Raw genomic sequence first — 12,979 nt, forward strand, 5'->3', positions numbered from 1 at the left:
GAATTGTAGCAAATATAGCTGCTGTAAAATTTAAATAATTGGCACACCATTAGCCTCTTATTGTGATTGTATTATAACTTTTCAATGATTTACATATTTAAAAGTTTGAAAATTATTCAGCAGATTCAGAAATTAGGAACAATTAGCACAATTTAAAGGGTTGAGAGAGGAGCAAAGTGATAAAGTCACAAATCTGACAAACAAATAGTTTGACATGTAGCAAAACTAAGGGAGTCATGTTAAGCCTTAAAATCCTGTACAACTTTATTTTGCGAATTTATTTTCAAATTATTTTTGCATCAACTTTAACCATTCCATTGCCTCAAATTATACTTACATTACAAATTATATGCAATAATATTAATTTCCTTCCCTTCCTCTTACAGTGTCTTACATCATCTTGAAGTGAATCGTTAATGCCAGGATTTCCCCCAGAGTGCTCCACAATTGGGACAAGCACTTTTGGTTCTTCACCGAACCAATTTTAGGTCCTTGACAACAATAGCAATAAAACATAGGGGAGTGATATTTACATTATAGTAAATAGTATGTATCACATTAAATGACACTTCAATGGACCCTGAATAAGAAGAATAGCTCCTTCTGTGCCTCAGAAGAAACTAGGAACGTCATATAGCTTATTGTGGTATGCTGCTCAGCGAAAGAGACATTTTTAGGTAATTCTCCTGGCTCTTAGCAGTTACATGTGTATTGGAAATAATCTAGAAGGAAGTGGTGGGATAGGACATTGGTTTCTCAAACTTCCTTGTCTTTTAGTTTCAGTTAGGATTGAGAACTTGCTGTTTATATAAACACAACATGGTCTGAAAGTCTATCTGGCAGTTATACCGATTGCTTCCCCTCTGAAGGTATTATTCCTTGCATTATTTAAATTTTTATTTTGCCATTCTTCATGCACATATTGGAGTCTGTCAAACTGATTACCTTTGCAAAATATCACTCAAACTGTAGTCCATTTGTGACTGATAATATACAGAATATCATTTGGTCAGCAGTCAGAAGTGAAATTCTCGGCTATTTGTCCCTGCTCAGAGAGATTACTTGTATCAGTTTAGTTATAGGGCAGATACTAAATCTCAAACATTACAATCAACATTGCTTAATAATACAATGGGCAGTAAGATTTTCTTTTTAAATCACTCTCATCTCCTTTATGACACAGACTCTCCTAATATTCCTCTTAACAGTAGCACCCTCCACCTTTCCTCATTTAGAAATACCTTTTAGTAACTCCTCTGATGGCATTCATTCTCTTGCAGCTATAAGCATATTTCTTCAGCTATAACTATAGCCAACCATGTATCTGTCACTAACTTGATAAAATATATTAATCTTAAAGTTATTCTAAGGTCAATGACAAAGTTAATCCTACCCTCATCCATAATCCATGTGTCAGCAGATATGATGGTGGTTCACTGAAACTTTTCACTCTTATTCAAGTAATTAACTACAATAGGATACAAATAAGCAGTTAGGTAGATTGTTCTTCTGTCAAATTATCAAGATTGCAGTCTTCGATCACCTTAGGATATTTCATTGTTAAAGTTGATACATTATTGCAATGGGCAGTGAACTACATTTTCTTAAATCAGCAGTGAGCAGGGTCTGAGGCAGAGATCTACTGGTTCATTTGTCTCATGATGATATCAACTGTGGATACAAAGTGAGCTTACTTTTTCCTCAGATTTAACCAGGATGTATTTCCCTTTTTGTAGTCTATGGTGTCAGCTAAGGAACATATGCATTAACACAATAACTCCTCTATCAAAGAATTTAAATAACATGAAATTCAAATGGAATAATTTGTTCATCACAAAAATGGAAATCATATCACAGCATTAAAGAAAGCCACTATACAGCATTATAGAGTGCAACACAAGAGTGACAAGATGTTATTGGACACTATAAATGTCAAATGGTTAATAAATCTACTTCCATTCTATTTAAAATATTACTTTCAGGACACATCATGCAAGGTCATTTCTTGACAGAGGTCTTAATCAGTCTTTTTGTCTGAAACATCTGTTGGTCCTTTTGTGGTGATGTCATCTGTAGCTTTATCAATGCAATTCCATTCCCCGTTCATAGCTGTATGTTCAGACTAAAGAAAAAAAAACAATCAGCAACTGAGAAATTAAAGCAGCACAGTATTATTTTTCCTCTTTCCAGAAAACTTAGTGGTTTTCAGTAAGAAAAGTCAATGTGAAGGATCATGACTCTGCAGATACTGTTCTGAAACCACCAAACCACTCAGTTAATTTTGTCCAGACTACCAAAATTGGCTATAATTAAATTACTATAACTTCAACTTTAAATTCTCAATCACCTTGCTGTTTTCAGTGATGCAAAAGGAAATGTGACATTCAGATTTGCTCGTGGAGCTACATTGTGCAAAGACAGACATATCTGGTGATTGACAACTGAACTAACACTGTCCTCAGTCTGCCTCTCAGTAGCCACTGTCTACTTGACTTTGCTCATTAGATTACTTGACTGACAATGAAAAAGGAGAAATTGAGGTCTGCAGATGCTGGAGATCAGAGCTGAAAATGAGCAGCAGGTCAGGCAGCATCTAGGGTACAGGAGAATCGACGTTTCGGGCATAAGCCCTTCTTCAGGAATGAAGGGCTTATGCCCGAAACGTCGATTCTCCTGTTCCCTAGATGCTGCCTGACCTGCTGCGCTTTTCCAGCAACACATTTTCAGCTGCCAATGAAAAAGGGGCCATCACAATCTAGCTCAATCCCATCAATATTCAGGAGACCATTGACCAGCTCCTGACCAACTAAACAAACAATAATGAACAAGATACCCTGATATGTATCACTGACTACAAGGAAACTACCCTTGCCAGCACATTAATACGGACTGGTTAGTGAAAACCCGATGCAGATTCACAGCAAAAAAAAATTAAAGTGAAATTGTAGCCAAAAAAAATGAGTAAAACATACAAGGATAACTAATGTTAAAAATCAGCTATAAAGTGGAAACAATTGAGAAAATCCACAAAGAAAAATAAGTCCAAGAGAAAGTTGATGAATTCTCCTCTCCTGTGCACATTTCAGCAGCTGGTCACAAAACAGCTGCCTAATTGCCAAGACCTTGCATAGCAAGCGAAAGAAGAGATCATAACAGATTAAAAACACAAACTTTTACTGAACTGTGATCAAAGAAAAGAAACCTAAATGAAAATTAACTACTGTTAAAGGCCCCTCACTGTTTCAAACTCTCTCAATGGACTGTATCCCTGATTGCTAAAACTTTTACAAGACTGTTAACAAGCTGTCTCTTAACAGGTATGGACAGAATTCTCACTGCTCTCGAGGCTGACTGTGGGTAATGCTGTGGAATCACGAACTTGGGTAATGTGCTCGAAAACAATTAACGCAAGTACAATACAAAAAGATGCAAAATTCATTTTAACCAAATAAATACCTGCACAGAGAAACAGGCAGATTGGTAACGTTTGGTTAAGTCAGGATAGCAGGAGAGGAAACTGATACGTCAGGAAGCAGAGAATATAGAAACATATACAGGTACTCTCCTCTTCAGAAATCTACAATGTCACTGGTTGAGTGGCAATCTACAGGTACATCTGGCAGTCTTTAATTAAGCGTCTTCAATTAAAGAAGAGTTTGAACTCTATCTTGCTCCTAGTTCAGGAAGCATTTCAACCTCCTCAAAACGTGTTCAAAATGATAAAAGTACTGGTACTAAATTGAGAACAATATAGTCGATATTAATTGGAAGAGGAGAATTTCAAAATGGTGCCATATGTGTAATATCATAAATGAGGTAACATCTGCGTTGGAATGAACAATGGTGGCTCAGATCTAGAAGAGTTTAACTTTGTCTGTATATTTCTCCCCTGTACTATAAAAATAACACTATAAACATGGAGAAGTATTTGCTTCCTTTATTAATGCCAGCTGTTTAATGATTTCATTCAGTGGTCTGTGCAGCACTGTAGATATCTGTGCTAAAACTCTACAGTTAGCAGTTTCTGAGCTTTCATCTCACATGCCTTCACTTTCTTACATTTGTTCTTTCTCTCCTGTAACGATCATAACAGAAAAATGAGCATTGGGGAAAAAATCCAAGTTAGCACGACATGATACAAAGCAGGATAGTAATGAAGTTGCCAATTTTTAGAATGTAGACAATACCTTTTTGATTGTAACTGAGTTCTGGTCCAAATCAGACATGTCCATTGTAGCCAGTATGATCACTCCTGAAAGAAAAGACATCTATACCCCAAATTCGCACCCCAGTTCGCTGAGCCAAATGAAGCAAGATGCCCAATGTGGATCAGCCTGCTCAGAATTAAGTACTTTTGGTTCAAAGAAAATTGACAAGGTACTGAAGGCAGAACCAGATCTGGTCAAGGTGACCCACCCACACAACCGAACAACTGACAACATTTGGGAAGTTGTACATCTTTAATAAGGAATCAATATCACTAAAGATCAGGAAGGAAGGAGAGGTTAATGTGCCTTTTTGGTGTGGGGGAGTCAAGAACTAGAGGGCATAGGTTTAGGGTAGAGGGGAAAGATATAAAAGAGACTAAGGGGCAACTTTTCCATGCAGAGTGTGGTTTGTACATGGAATGAGCTGCCAGAGGGAGTGGTGGAGGCTCGTACAATTGCAACATTTAAAAAAGGCATCTGAATGGGTGCATGAATAGGAAGGATTTAGAGGGATACGGGCCAAGTGCTGACAAATGGAACTTGTTTAGGTTAGGATATCTGGTCGACATGGACGCATTGGACCAAAGGTTCAGTTTCCATGCTGTACATCTTAGAGTATGGAAAAGGGTCAGGATAAGTGGAATTTACCTATCTCCTTTCCTTAATTTTGGAGAGAATAGCTAGATTGGAAATTTGTCCTTACGCTTGAAAAGTCGAGAAAGCTTTTCGGAATTTCTCTCAAATATCTGGCTCAGGCAGGTCATAGGAATCATGGACACAAATGTAATTCTTGTGGATTCATGGTTATGGAACCTTCAGCAGTACTGGACGTTTTCATAGAACCTCTACAGTGTGGAAGCACGGCATTCAGCCCATCAAGTCCACACCACCCTCTGAATAGCATCTCACCCACAGCCCAAATTTGGCCCTGTATCACTATTTCCATGGGTAATCCAACTAGCCTGCACATCTTTGGACTGTGGAAGGAAACCAGAGCACACCTTCCTGGAGAAAACCCATGTAAACATTGGGAGGTTATGCAAACCCCACACAGTCACCAGAGGGTGGAATCAAAACTGGGTCCCTGACACCAAGAGGCAGCAGTGCTAACCACTGAGCCACATGCCAAATCATTCTCAGTATTAGTCCAATTAAACTCTCCATCCTTAAATCAACCACAATGAATTCAGAAAGCAAAAGAAATCTAATGTGTACAATAAGTGAAAACAGTAACTGTATTACCTTTACTGTTCCATTACAAGCTTCAGCTTTCGGTGTAGTGATTTTCTCCTTCACTGCTTGCTTAGACCATAGACGGGAGATAAATGGAGAAATGAAAGGATATAAGATAGGCTCCAAGAATTTCTTGTAAACCCACAGTAAGACTGGAATGACTATGCAAGGAATGCAGACCATTGCTGTAGATCAGAACAGGGAGACAAAAATAGTTATTACAAATGGAACAAAGTTCTGCAGATCAAACGGTAATTTTCTCAACATAACAGTAGATTTGCAGTAATGACCTTAAATTCACATTGGATATCAAGAATGAAACTTATTCCACTCTTTTCACTGAGTTACAAGTCAACACTACAGACACATTTTAGCCCACACTATATTGTCATAGTTTTAAACAAGAATCTTAGACTAATACAATAATGCTTTTCACAAAATGTATTTAATAATATACTTAATGGTAACAAATATGCCTGGATCCAGCGAGGTTGTGCTCACGAAGGCAGCCCAGAACCATCATAGCACCATCCATTTTTTTTTTTAAAAACGTTTATCACCACATCAAATTTCCTACATCATATATAATTTGCCATACCTTTACCCACTCACAATATGTATTTTTCTAACCTTCAATGTCCCCTTCACAATTCAACATATTTACTCATATTTCCTTTAAACTTTCCTCATTCACCTCAAACCCATGCCTCTCATATTTGAGATTTCCACCTAGGAAAGTGACTATCCAGCACATCTTTTGGTAATTTTATATACAGATATCCGATCCCCTCAGCCTTGAATGCTCTAACAAAAGCAATCCAAGTTTACCCAATCTCCAATCCAGGCAATATCCTGTTAAACCTTTTCTGCACTCTCTCCAGAAGCATCCACATCCTTCCTATTGTGCGGTGACCCAAACTGCACACAGTGCTCCAAATGCAGCCTGACAGTTGCAAAATGACTTGCCAACTTTTATAATCAACGTGCTGACTAATAAAGATAAGAATGCCATATGCTATCATTACCACTTTATCCAGACGCTGCTAATTTCAGAGAGCTATAGACTTGGAGCGCAAGATCCCACTGCATATCAATGATCCCAAGAACCTGGCTATTTACTTTCCTCTTGCACTTTGGGAGGTCAAATACATCACCTTACTTGTCCAGACTTAATTCCATTAAACTAATCTGTCACTTCTCTGCACAGATTTCCACCTGATTTAGATCTGCTGCGTCCTTTGATATGCCCATCCTCACTATCCACAACTCCATTATCTTTAAACTTATAGAATTATAATCACTGTTCCCTAAACTTTGATCACCTGGCCAGGCTCACTCCAGAGTTGGATTTTTGTGTTCATTAATGGGACGAGGGCATTGCTGACTTGTTCAGCATTTATTGCTTACCCCTTATTGCCCAGACAGCAGTTTAGAGTCAACCACATTGCTATGGGATTGGAGTCATGTGTACATCAGCCAGGTAAGGATGTCAATTTCCTTCCCTAAAAAAGGACATTAACGAACCAGATAGATGTTTCCAACAATCGACAATGGATTCATGGGACATTAAACTCTAATTCCAGATATTTTTTGAATTCAAATTCTACCATCAGGATTCAAAATCACATCCCCAGAACATTGCCTCCCCTAGACAATGTTGGAAGCTGTCATTAATGAAGTCTTAGCAGGGCACATTAGGTGAGTTCAGGGTAACCTACCAGTTTTTAAAAATTCATTCACAGGATGTGGGCATCACTGGCTAGGCCAGCATTTATTGCTTCCCTATAATTGCCTAGAAGACGGTTAAGTCAATCGTATTGCTGTGGATCTGCGGTCTCATGTGGCCAGGTAAGGGTGACAGGTTTTTTCCAAAGGACATTAGTGAACCAGCTGAGTTTTACAAATTTGACAATGGTTTCATGATCCAATTTTATTGAATTCAAATTCCAACAGACACCATGACAGGAATCCAGGTCCCCAGAACATTCACTGGGTCTCTGGATTAATAGTCAAGCAATAACATCATTAGGTCATTGACACCTGCAACAGTCAACATAGTCTTGTGGAAGGAAAATCTATTGAAGCTCTTTTGAAGAATGCAAGGACTATAACAGGTCAGAAGAGCTTGTGCATGAATAAATACATGGACAAAATGTGCCGCCATTACAAGGCTTAGATGTTTCAGGCATGATAGAGAAGGTCATAAAAAGAATGGCGGATTTGCATTATTATTAAGGAGAATGTCACAGCTTCACTAAGAGAGGGCTTCTTGGAGGATTCATCCAACGAGGCCATATGGTAGCACTCAATGAGAAATGTGCAATCACTATGGTGGGGTTATACTTTAGGCTTTCGAATAGCCAGCAGAAATTAGAGAAACAGATATGGAAGCAGATAATTAAAAAAGGTAAAAACTCCAGAATTGTAGTGATTTTAACTTGCCCAATATTCACTAGGAATCCCTTAGTGACAGGTGTTTAGATGGGACAGAATTTGATAGGTGCATCCAGGAGAGATTCTTGAAACAATATGTAGATTGCACCATTGAGCTGAAGCCCTGCCCTTCTCCCAACCAAATTTCTGTAATGGCTACCACATCTTAGTCTTTGTATTTATTCATGCACAAAGCTCATCTGACCTGTTATACTCCTTGCATTCTTACTAAGAACTTCAAAAGATTTCCCTTTCACAAAACTATGTTGACTGTTGAGGGGTGGCAATGACCTAGTGGTGTTATCACTAGACTATTAATCCAGAGACCTAATGTTCTGGAGATCCAGGTTCCCATTGTGGAAAGATGTAAAAACATCAGGGTTGTGGTAATGGGTGATTTTAACTTTCCCAATATTCACTGGTCTGTGGCTTTCCCAAATCTTCCCTTAAGAATACTGTATATGTTTTGATAAGGTTGCCTCATTCCTCAACCTTAACTTCTCTTGATCAGAGCATGAGCACAGGAGGGGGGGGCTCATTTTGCAGCTGTCTAAGACATTGATTAGGCCACTTTTGAAATATTGTATGCAATTCCAATCTCCCTCCTATTGGATGTTGCGAACTTGAAAGGGATCAGAAAAGATTTTCAAGGACATTGCCAGTGTTGGAAGGTTTGAGCTATAGGGGGAGGCTGAAACTGTTTTCCCTAGAGCATCAGAAACTGAGGGGTGACCTTACAGAGGTTTATAATATCATTAGGGGCATGGATAGAAACAAGGTACTTTCACTGGAGTGGGGAGTCCAGATCTGGAGGGCATAGGTTTCAGGTGAAAGTGGAAAGATTTAAAAGGGATCTAAGGGACAACTTTCTCATGTAAATGGTAGGATCTACCAGTGGAAGTGGTGGAGACTGGTGCAATTGCAACATTTAAAAGGCATCTGGATGGGTAATGTTAGGAAGGGTTCAGAGGGACATTGGCTAAGTGCTGGCAAATGGGGCTAGATTATTTTAGGATACCTGGTTTGAATGACAAGTTAGACTGAAGGGTCTGTTTCCGTGCTGTATGTCTCTCAGACTCTTCAGAAGACAATCTCTCCCATACCTATTATCAGCCTAGTGAACCTTTTCTGGTCTGCCTCTACACCAGTATCTTTCTACAAAGGAGCTCAAAATGTTCCCCAGATGAGGCTGAGGTTTATAAAATCATGAGGGGCATAGATAGGGTGAATAGCTAAGGTAATTTGCCTAGGGAGAGGAGAGTCCAAAACTAGAGGGCATAGGTTTAAGGTGAGGGAACAAAGATTTTAAAATGACCTGAAGGGTAGCTTTTTCCATACACGCACCACCATCTCAACAAGCTGCCAAGCTAGGGAAGGTGGATACAATTACAACATTTAAAAGGCATCTGGATGGGTATATGAATAGAAGGGGTTTAGAGAAATGGGTTAAATGCTGTCAAATGGAACTAGATCAGATTGGGATGTTAGGTCAGCAAAGATGAGTTAGACAGTCTGTTTCTGCGCTGTATGGCTCTGACTAAAGATGGTGGGACTAGTGCCTCATGCAGTTTTAGCAAAAACAGGGTCTGAGATCCTATTTTTGAATTCTATACTTCTAGAAACAAATTCTAGGGCTTTCTTGGTATTTAATTTAGCTAAACTAGAATATTGCTTTAAATGACTATTTACCTATATTCTAGGTCAATTTGCTCTTCCACACCACTCAGTTTTATTACAGCATTGATAAGATTTCTATACATCTCAAATTAATCCAGGTTAATTTGCCATTTTACTGCCAAATCTACAAGTTTTCCAATTATTTATTGCATCATGTTGCAGTTTTCTTTAACTATAATGTCATCCTACAAGGATAAATTGTCTGCAATTTGTTATTAGGCTAAAATTCCAAGTTCTTTATAGTATGAACTAATAGTAGCCTCTACACTAATCCTCCTGGAACACCACATTCTAACTTTTATCAAATCTCAATTCCTACACTTCACTAGTTTCCTCCCAACTCCAAATTCCCTAACCCTGATCACCCAACATCCCCAATCTCACTGAAAATCCACACTAACTCTCCCACTCCCCCAAAAGCCTGGCAACACTCCATTTCTGTAATTGCTAGTTCCTCAACTCATCAAGGTGGGTGGGTACCTACATTCATCTGACTTCGATGTGGAGACAGTATTGGACTGGGGTGGGCAAAATTAAAAATCACAACACCAGATTATAGTCCAACAGATTTATTTGGATGCACTAGCTTTCACACCGCTGCTCCTTCATCAGGTGGTTGTCAACTCCAAAAGCTAGTGCTTCCAAATAAATCTGTTGGACTATAACCTGGTGTTGTGTGATTTTTAACTTCAACATTCCAATTTAATTGTTCTTGGTGCCTGTGCTTTCAGCTATCAGGGTACTAAAGTCTGAAGGGCAGGCAAGGAGGTAGTGTTATGGCAACAATGTTATTAAATGAGCAATTCAGAGCCGTAGCGTTATGCTTTGGACCATAGTAACGTGATGAACTCTTAAGGAATTAGGAATGCACAGCAAAAGCTGGCCTAGCCAGCGACGCCCACAGCCCATTAAAAATAAATATATAAATAATCTTCTATATCCCTCCGGCATCCTACCGTCTTATATGCCGCAGCCTCAAATTCTGCACATGATGCTGTTAGGGTCTAAAAACGAAAATCATTGTAGTTTGTCCTCTCTGATTCATTCAGTTTAGCAAAGGTGGCCGTCGAAGTGGTAGCAAGCGCTGGGAACTCCTGCCTTGTTATTTACTTCCTGGGCCTGCGAATAACCTGACACCGCCACGGACTACCCAACAGGTAACGGCCAGTTCCTCACACATTTCACTGAGCACAGAGAGTTAAAGGTGACCATTTACCGCCCTAGGAGAGAGCGCTCACTCACCGACAACAGCTCCAAAACTCAACAACCCTCCACGGCCCCACTCAAACCACAAAGCTTTCCCCCAAAGGCAGCAGCAAGTGTGGGCCCCAACTGACGTCCGTGTCACAAGGTCAACTCCTGCTCCCTGACTGGCTGCCTATGACCCAATCTACCCCGTAACTATCGCTTATTGGTCCTTCATCAGCCGGGGGACAGGCCGGATCCTGGTTGGTTGATGTGTGAGGGCGCAGGCTATGATTGGTTGGCGGTGTGTGGATAGCGTCATAGGTCCTCGACGTCACAGAGACCGCGACATCAAGTGACCAATCATAAGTCTGTCAACAGGGAGGTGGTGAAGAGTGTAAATGATGGAAGTGAGGGTAGAATGGTGGAGTTGGGGGAAAGTGTCGGGAATGATGTAGCTTGGAGGTGAGAGTGAGGAGGAGGAGAAGAAGGAGAACGATGAACCTCGAAAGAGAGAGAGAAGTAGAATGATGAAGGTGGAGGAGAGAGTAGCTGAAGGGGTGGTAAAGAGAATTGATGAAGCCGGCGGTTGAGAGTGGAGACAATTATGGTGCTTTAGAAGTAAAACCAGATTGTTCAAGTAGACCGTTAACCCAGACATAATGCTGAGAAGTACTGTAATCTTATATTCCATTTCTTTCACAAAGACTTAAAATGGTTTACCAATAAATTGTAGGGGTAAAAACAATGACTGCAGATGCTGGAAACCAGATTCTGGATCAGTGGTGCTGGAAGAGCACAGCAATTCAGGCAGCATCCGAGGACAGGTGACCATTGATCATAATGATCTGGAGACAATTATGGTGCTTTAGAAGTAAAACCAGATTGTTCAAGTAGACCGTTAACCCAGACATAATGCTGAGAAGTACTGTAATCTTATATTCCATTTCTTTCACAAGACTTAAAACGGTTTACCAATAAATTGTGACCATTGATCATAATGATCTAACCAGGGAATCAAATAAACTAAAAATAGAACTTAACGTAAGTGTGAAGTTCTGTGTCATGTACTTTGTAATTCACAAATGATAGGGCACTCCGTGATCCATAAGACATAGGAGCAAAAAATTAGGCCTTTCAGCCCATTGAGTCTGCTCTGCCATTCAATCATGGTTGATCGGTTGCTCAACTCTATTCTCCCACTTTCTCCCCATAACTCTTGATCGTTTGACAATCAAGAACTTCTCTATCTCTGTCTTAAATATACTCAATGACCTGGCCTCCACAGCCTTTTGTGGCAATGAATTCTATGGCTGAAGACGTTTCTCCTTATTTCTGTAATAAAAGCTCTTCCCTTTACTCTAAGGCTGTGCCCTTGGGTCCTTGTATCTCCTAACAATGGAAGCATCATCCCAACATCCACTCTGTCCAGGCCATTTATTATTCTGTAAGTTCCTACTGATTCCCTTCTAAACTCCATTGAGTATAGACCCAGAGTCCTCAAATATTCCTCATATGTTAAGCTGTTCATGCTTGGGACCATTCTCACAAACATCCTCTGAACGCTCTCCAGGGTCAGTACACCCTTCTTGAGATTTGGGGCCCAAAACTGCACACAATACTCAAAATGTGGTCTGACCAGAGCCTTATGGAGCCTCAGAAGTACATACAAGTCTCTCAAAATAAATGCCATTGTTGCATTTACCTTCCTAAAGGTTGACTCCACCAGCAAATGTACCTTGAGAGAATCCTAGATTAGAACTGTCAAGTCTCTTTGCACTTCAGATTTCTGAATTTTCTCTCTATTTAGAAAATGCCTCTTCTTCTTGCTGAGGTGCATGACTTCACACTTTCCTACATTGTATTCCATCTGCCACTTCTTTGCACACTCTCCTAACTTGTCTTAATCCTTTTGCAGCCACCCCCTCCCCAATGCTACCTGTCCCTCTATCTACCTTTGTATCGTCTGCAGACTTAGCCAGAATTCCCTCAGTTCCTTCACCTAGATCATTAATGTATAAAGTGAAAATCTGTGATCCTAACACTGAGCCTTGCACAGCACCACTTGTCACTGGCTGCCATCCTGAGAAATACCCTTTTATCCCCACTCTCTGATTTCTGCCTGACATCCAAGCTTCTATCCATGCTAGCACCTTGCCTCTAACTCAATGGGCCCTTAGTTTACTCAGTAGCCTCCTGTGTGGCACCTTGTCAAAGGCTTTCTAAAGTCCAGATAGATAACA

General features: G+C 39.9%; 1 protein-coding gene across 2 annotated transcripts; it reads right to left on the reverse strand.

The window, feature by feature from the left end:
• Positions 1-239: 239 nt before the first annotated feature.
• LOC122564298 (UPF0729 protein C18orf32 homolog) lies at positions 240-10,906 on the reverse strand. Of its 2 annotated transcripts, none has more exons than XM_043719013.1 (3): positions 10,794-10,906; positions 5,451-5,626; positions 240-2,122 (listed from the first exon to the last, which is right to left on the reverse strand). In XM_043719013.1, the coding sequence occupies exons 2-3, from the start codon at positions 5,622-5,624 to the stop codon at positions 2,018-2,020; spliced, it is 279 nt and encodes a 92-aa protein (XP_043574948.1). In that variant the 5' UTR covers positions 5,625-5,626; positions 10,794-10,906; the 3' UTR covers positions 240-2,017. The 2 variants fall into 2 exon arrangements, with proteins under 2 accessions (XP_043574948.1, XP_043575029.1); XM_043719094.1 differs by lacking the exon at positions 10,794-10,906 and adding an exon at positions 10,508-10,751.
• Positions 10,907-12,979: the final 2,073 nt, after the last annotated feature.

The sequence above is a fragment of the Chiloscyllium plagiosum genome, chromosome 1, assembly GCF_004010195.1.
Source record: "Chiloscyllium plagiosum isolate BGI_BamShark_2017 chromosome 1, ASM401019v2, whole genome shotgun sequence".
In the NCBI taxonomy this organism is placed as follows: domain Eukaryota; kingdom Metazoa; phylum Chordata; class Chondrichthyes; order Orectolobiformes; family Hemiscylliidae; genus Chiloscyllium; species Chiloscyllium plagiosum.

What these genes read in the sequence shown, in the direction of transcription:
- LOC122564298 (XM_043719013.1), bottom strand. Translation starts at nt 5,624, where the DNA reads ATGGTCTGCATTCCTTGCATAGTCATTCCAGTCTTACTGTGGGTTTAC. An exon ending in CTTGTAATGGAACAGTAAAG is followed by an intron (nt 2,123 to 5,450) that starts GTAATACAGTTA and finishes TTTTTTCTTTAG; the next exon opens with TCTGAACATACAGCTATGAA.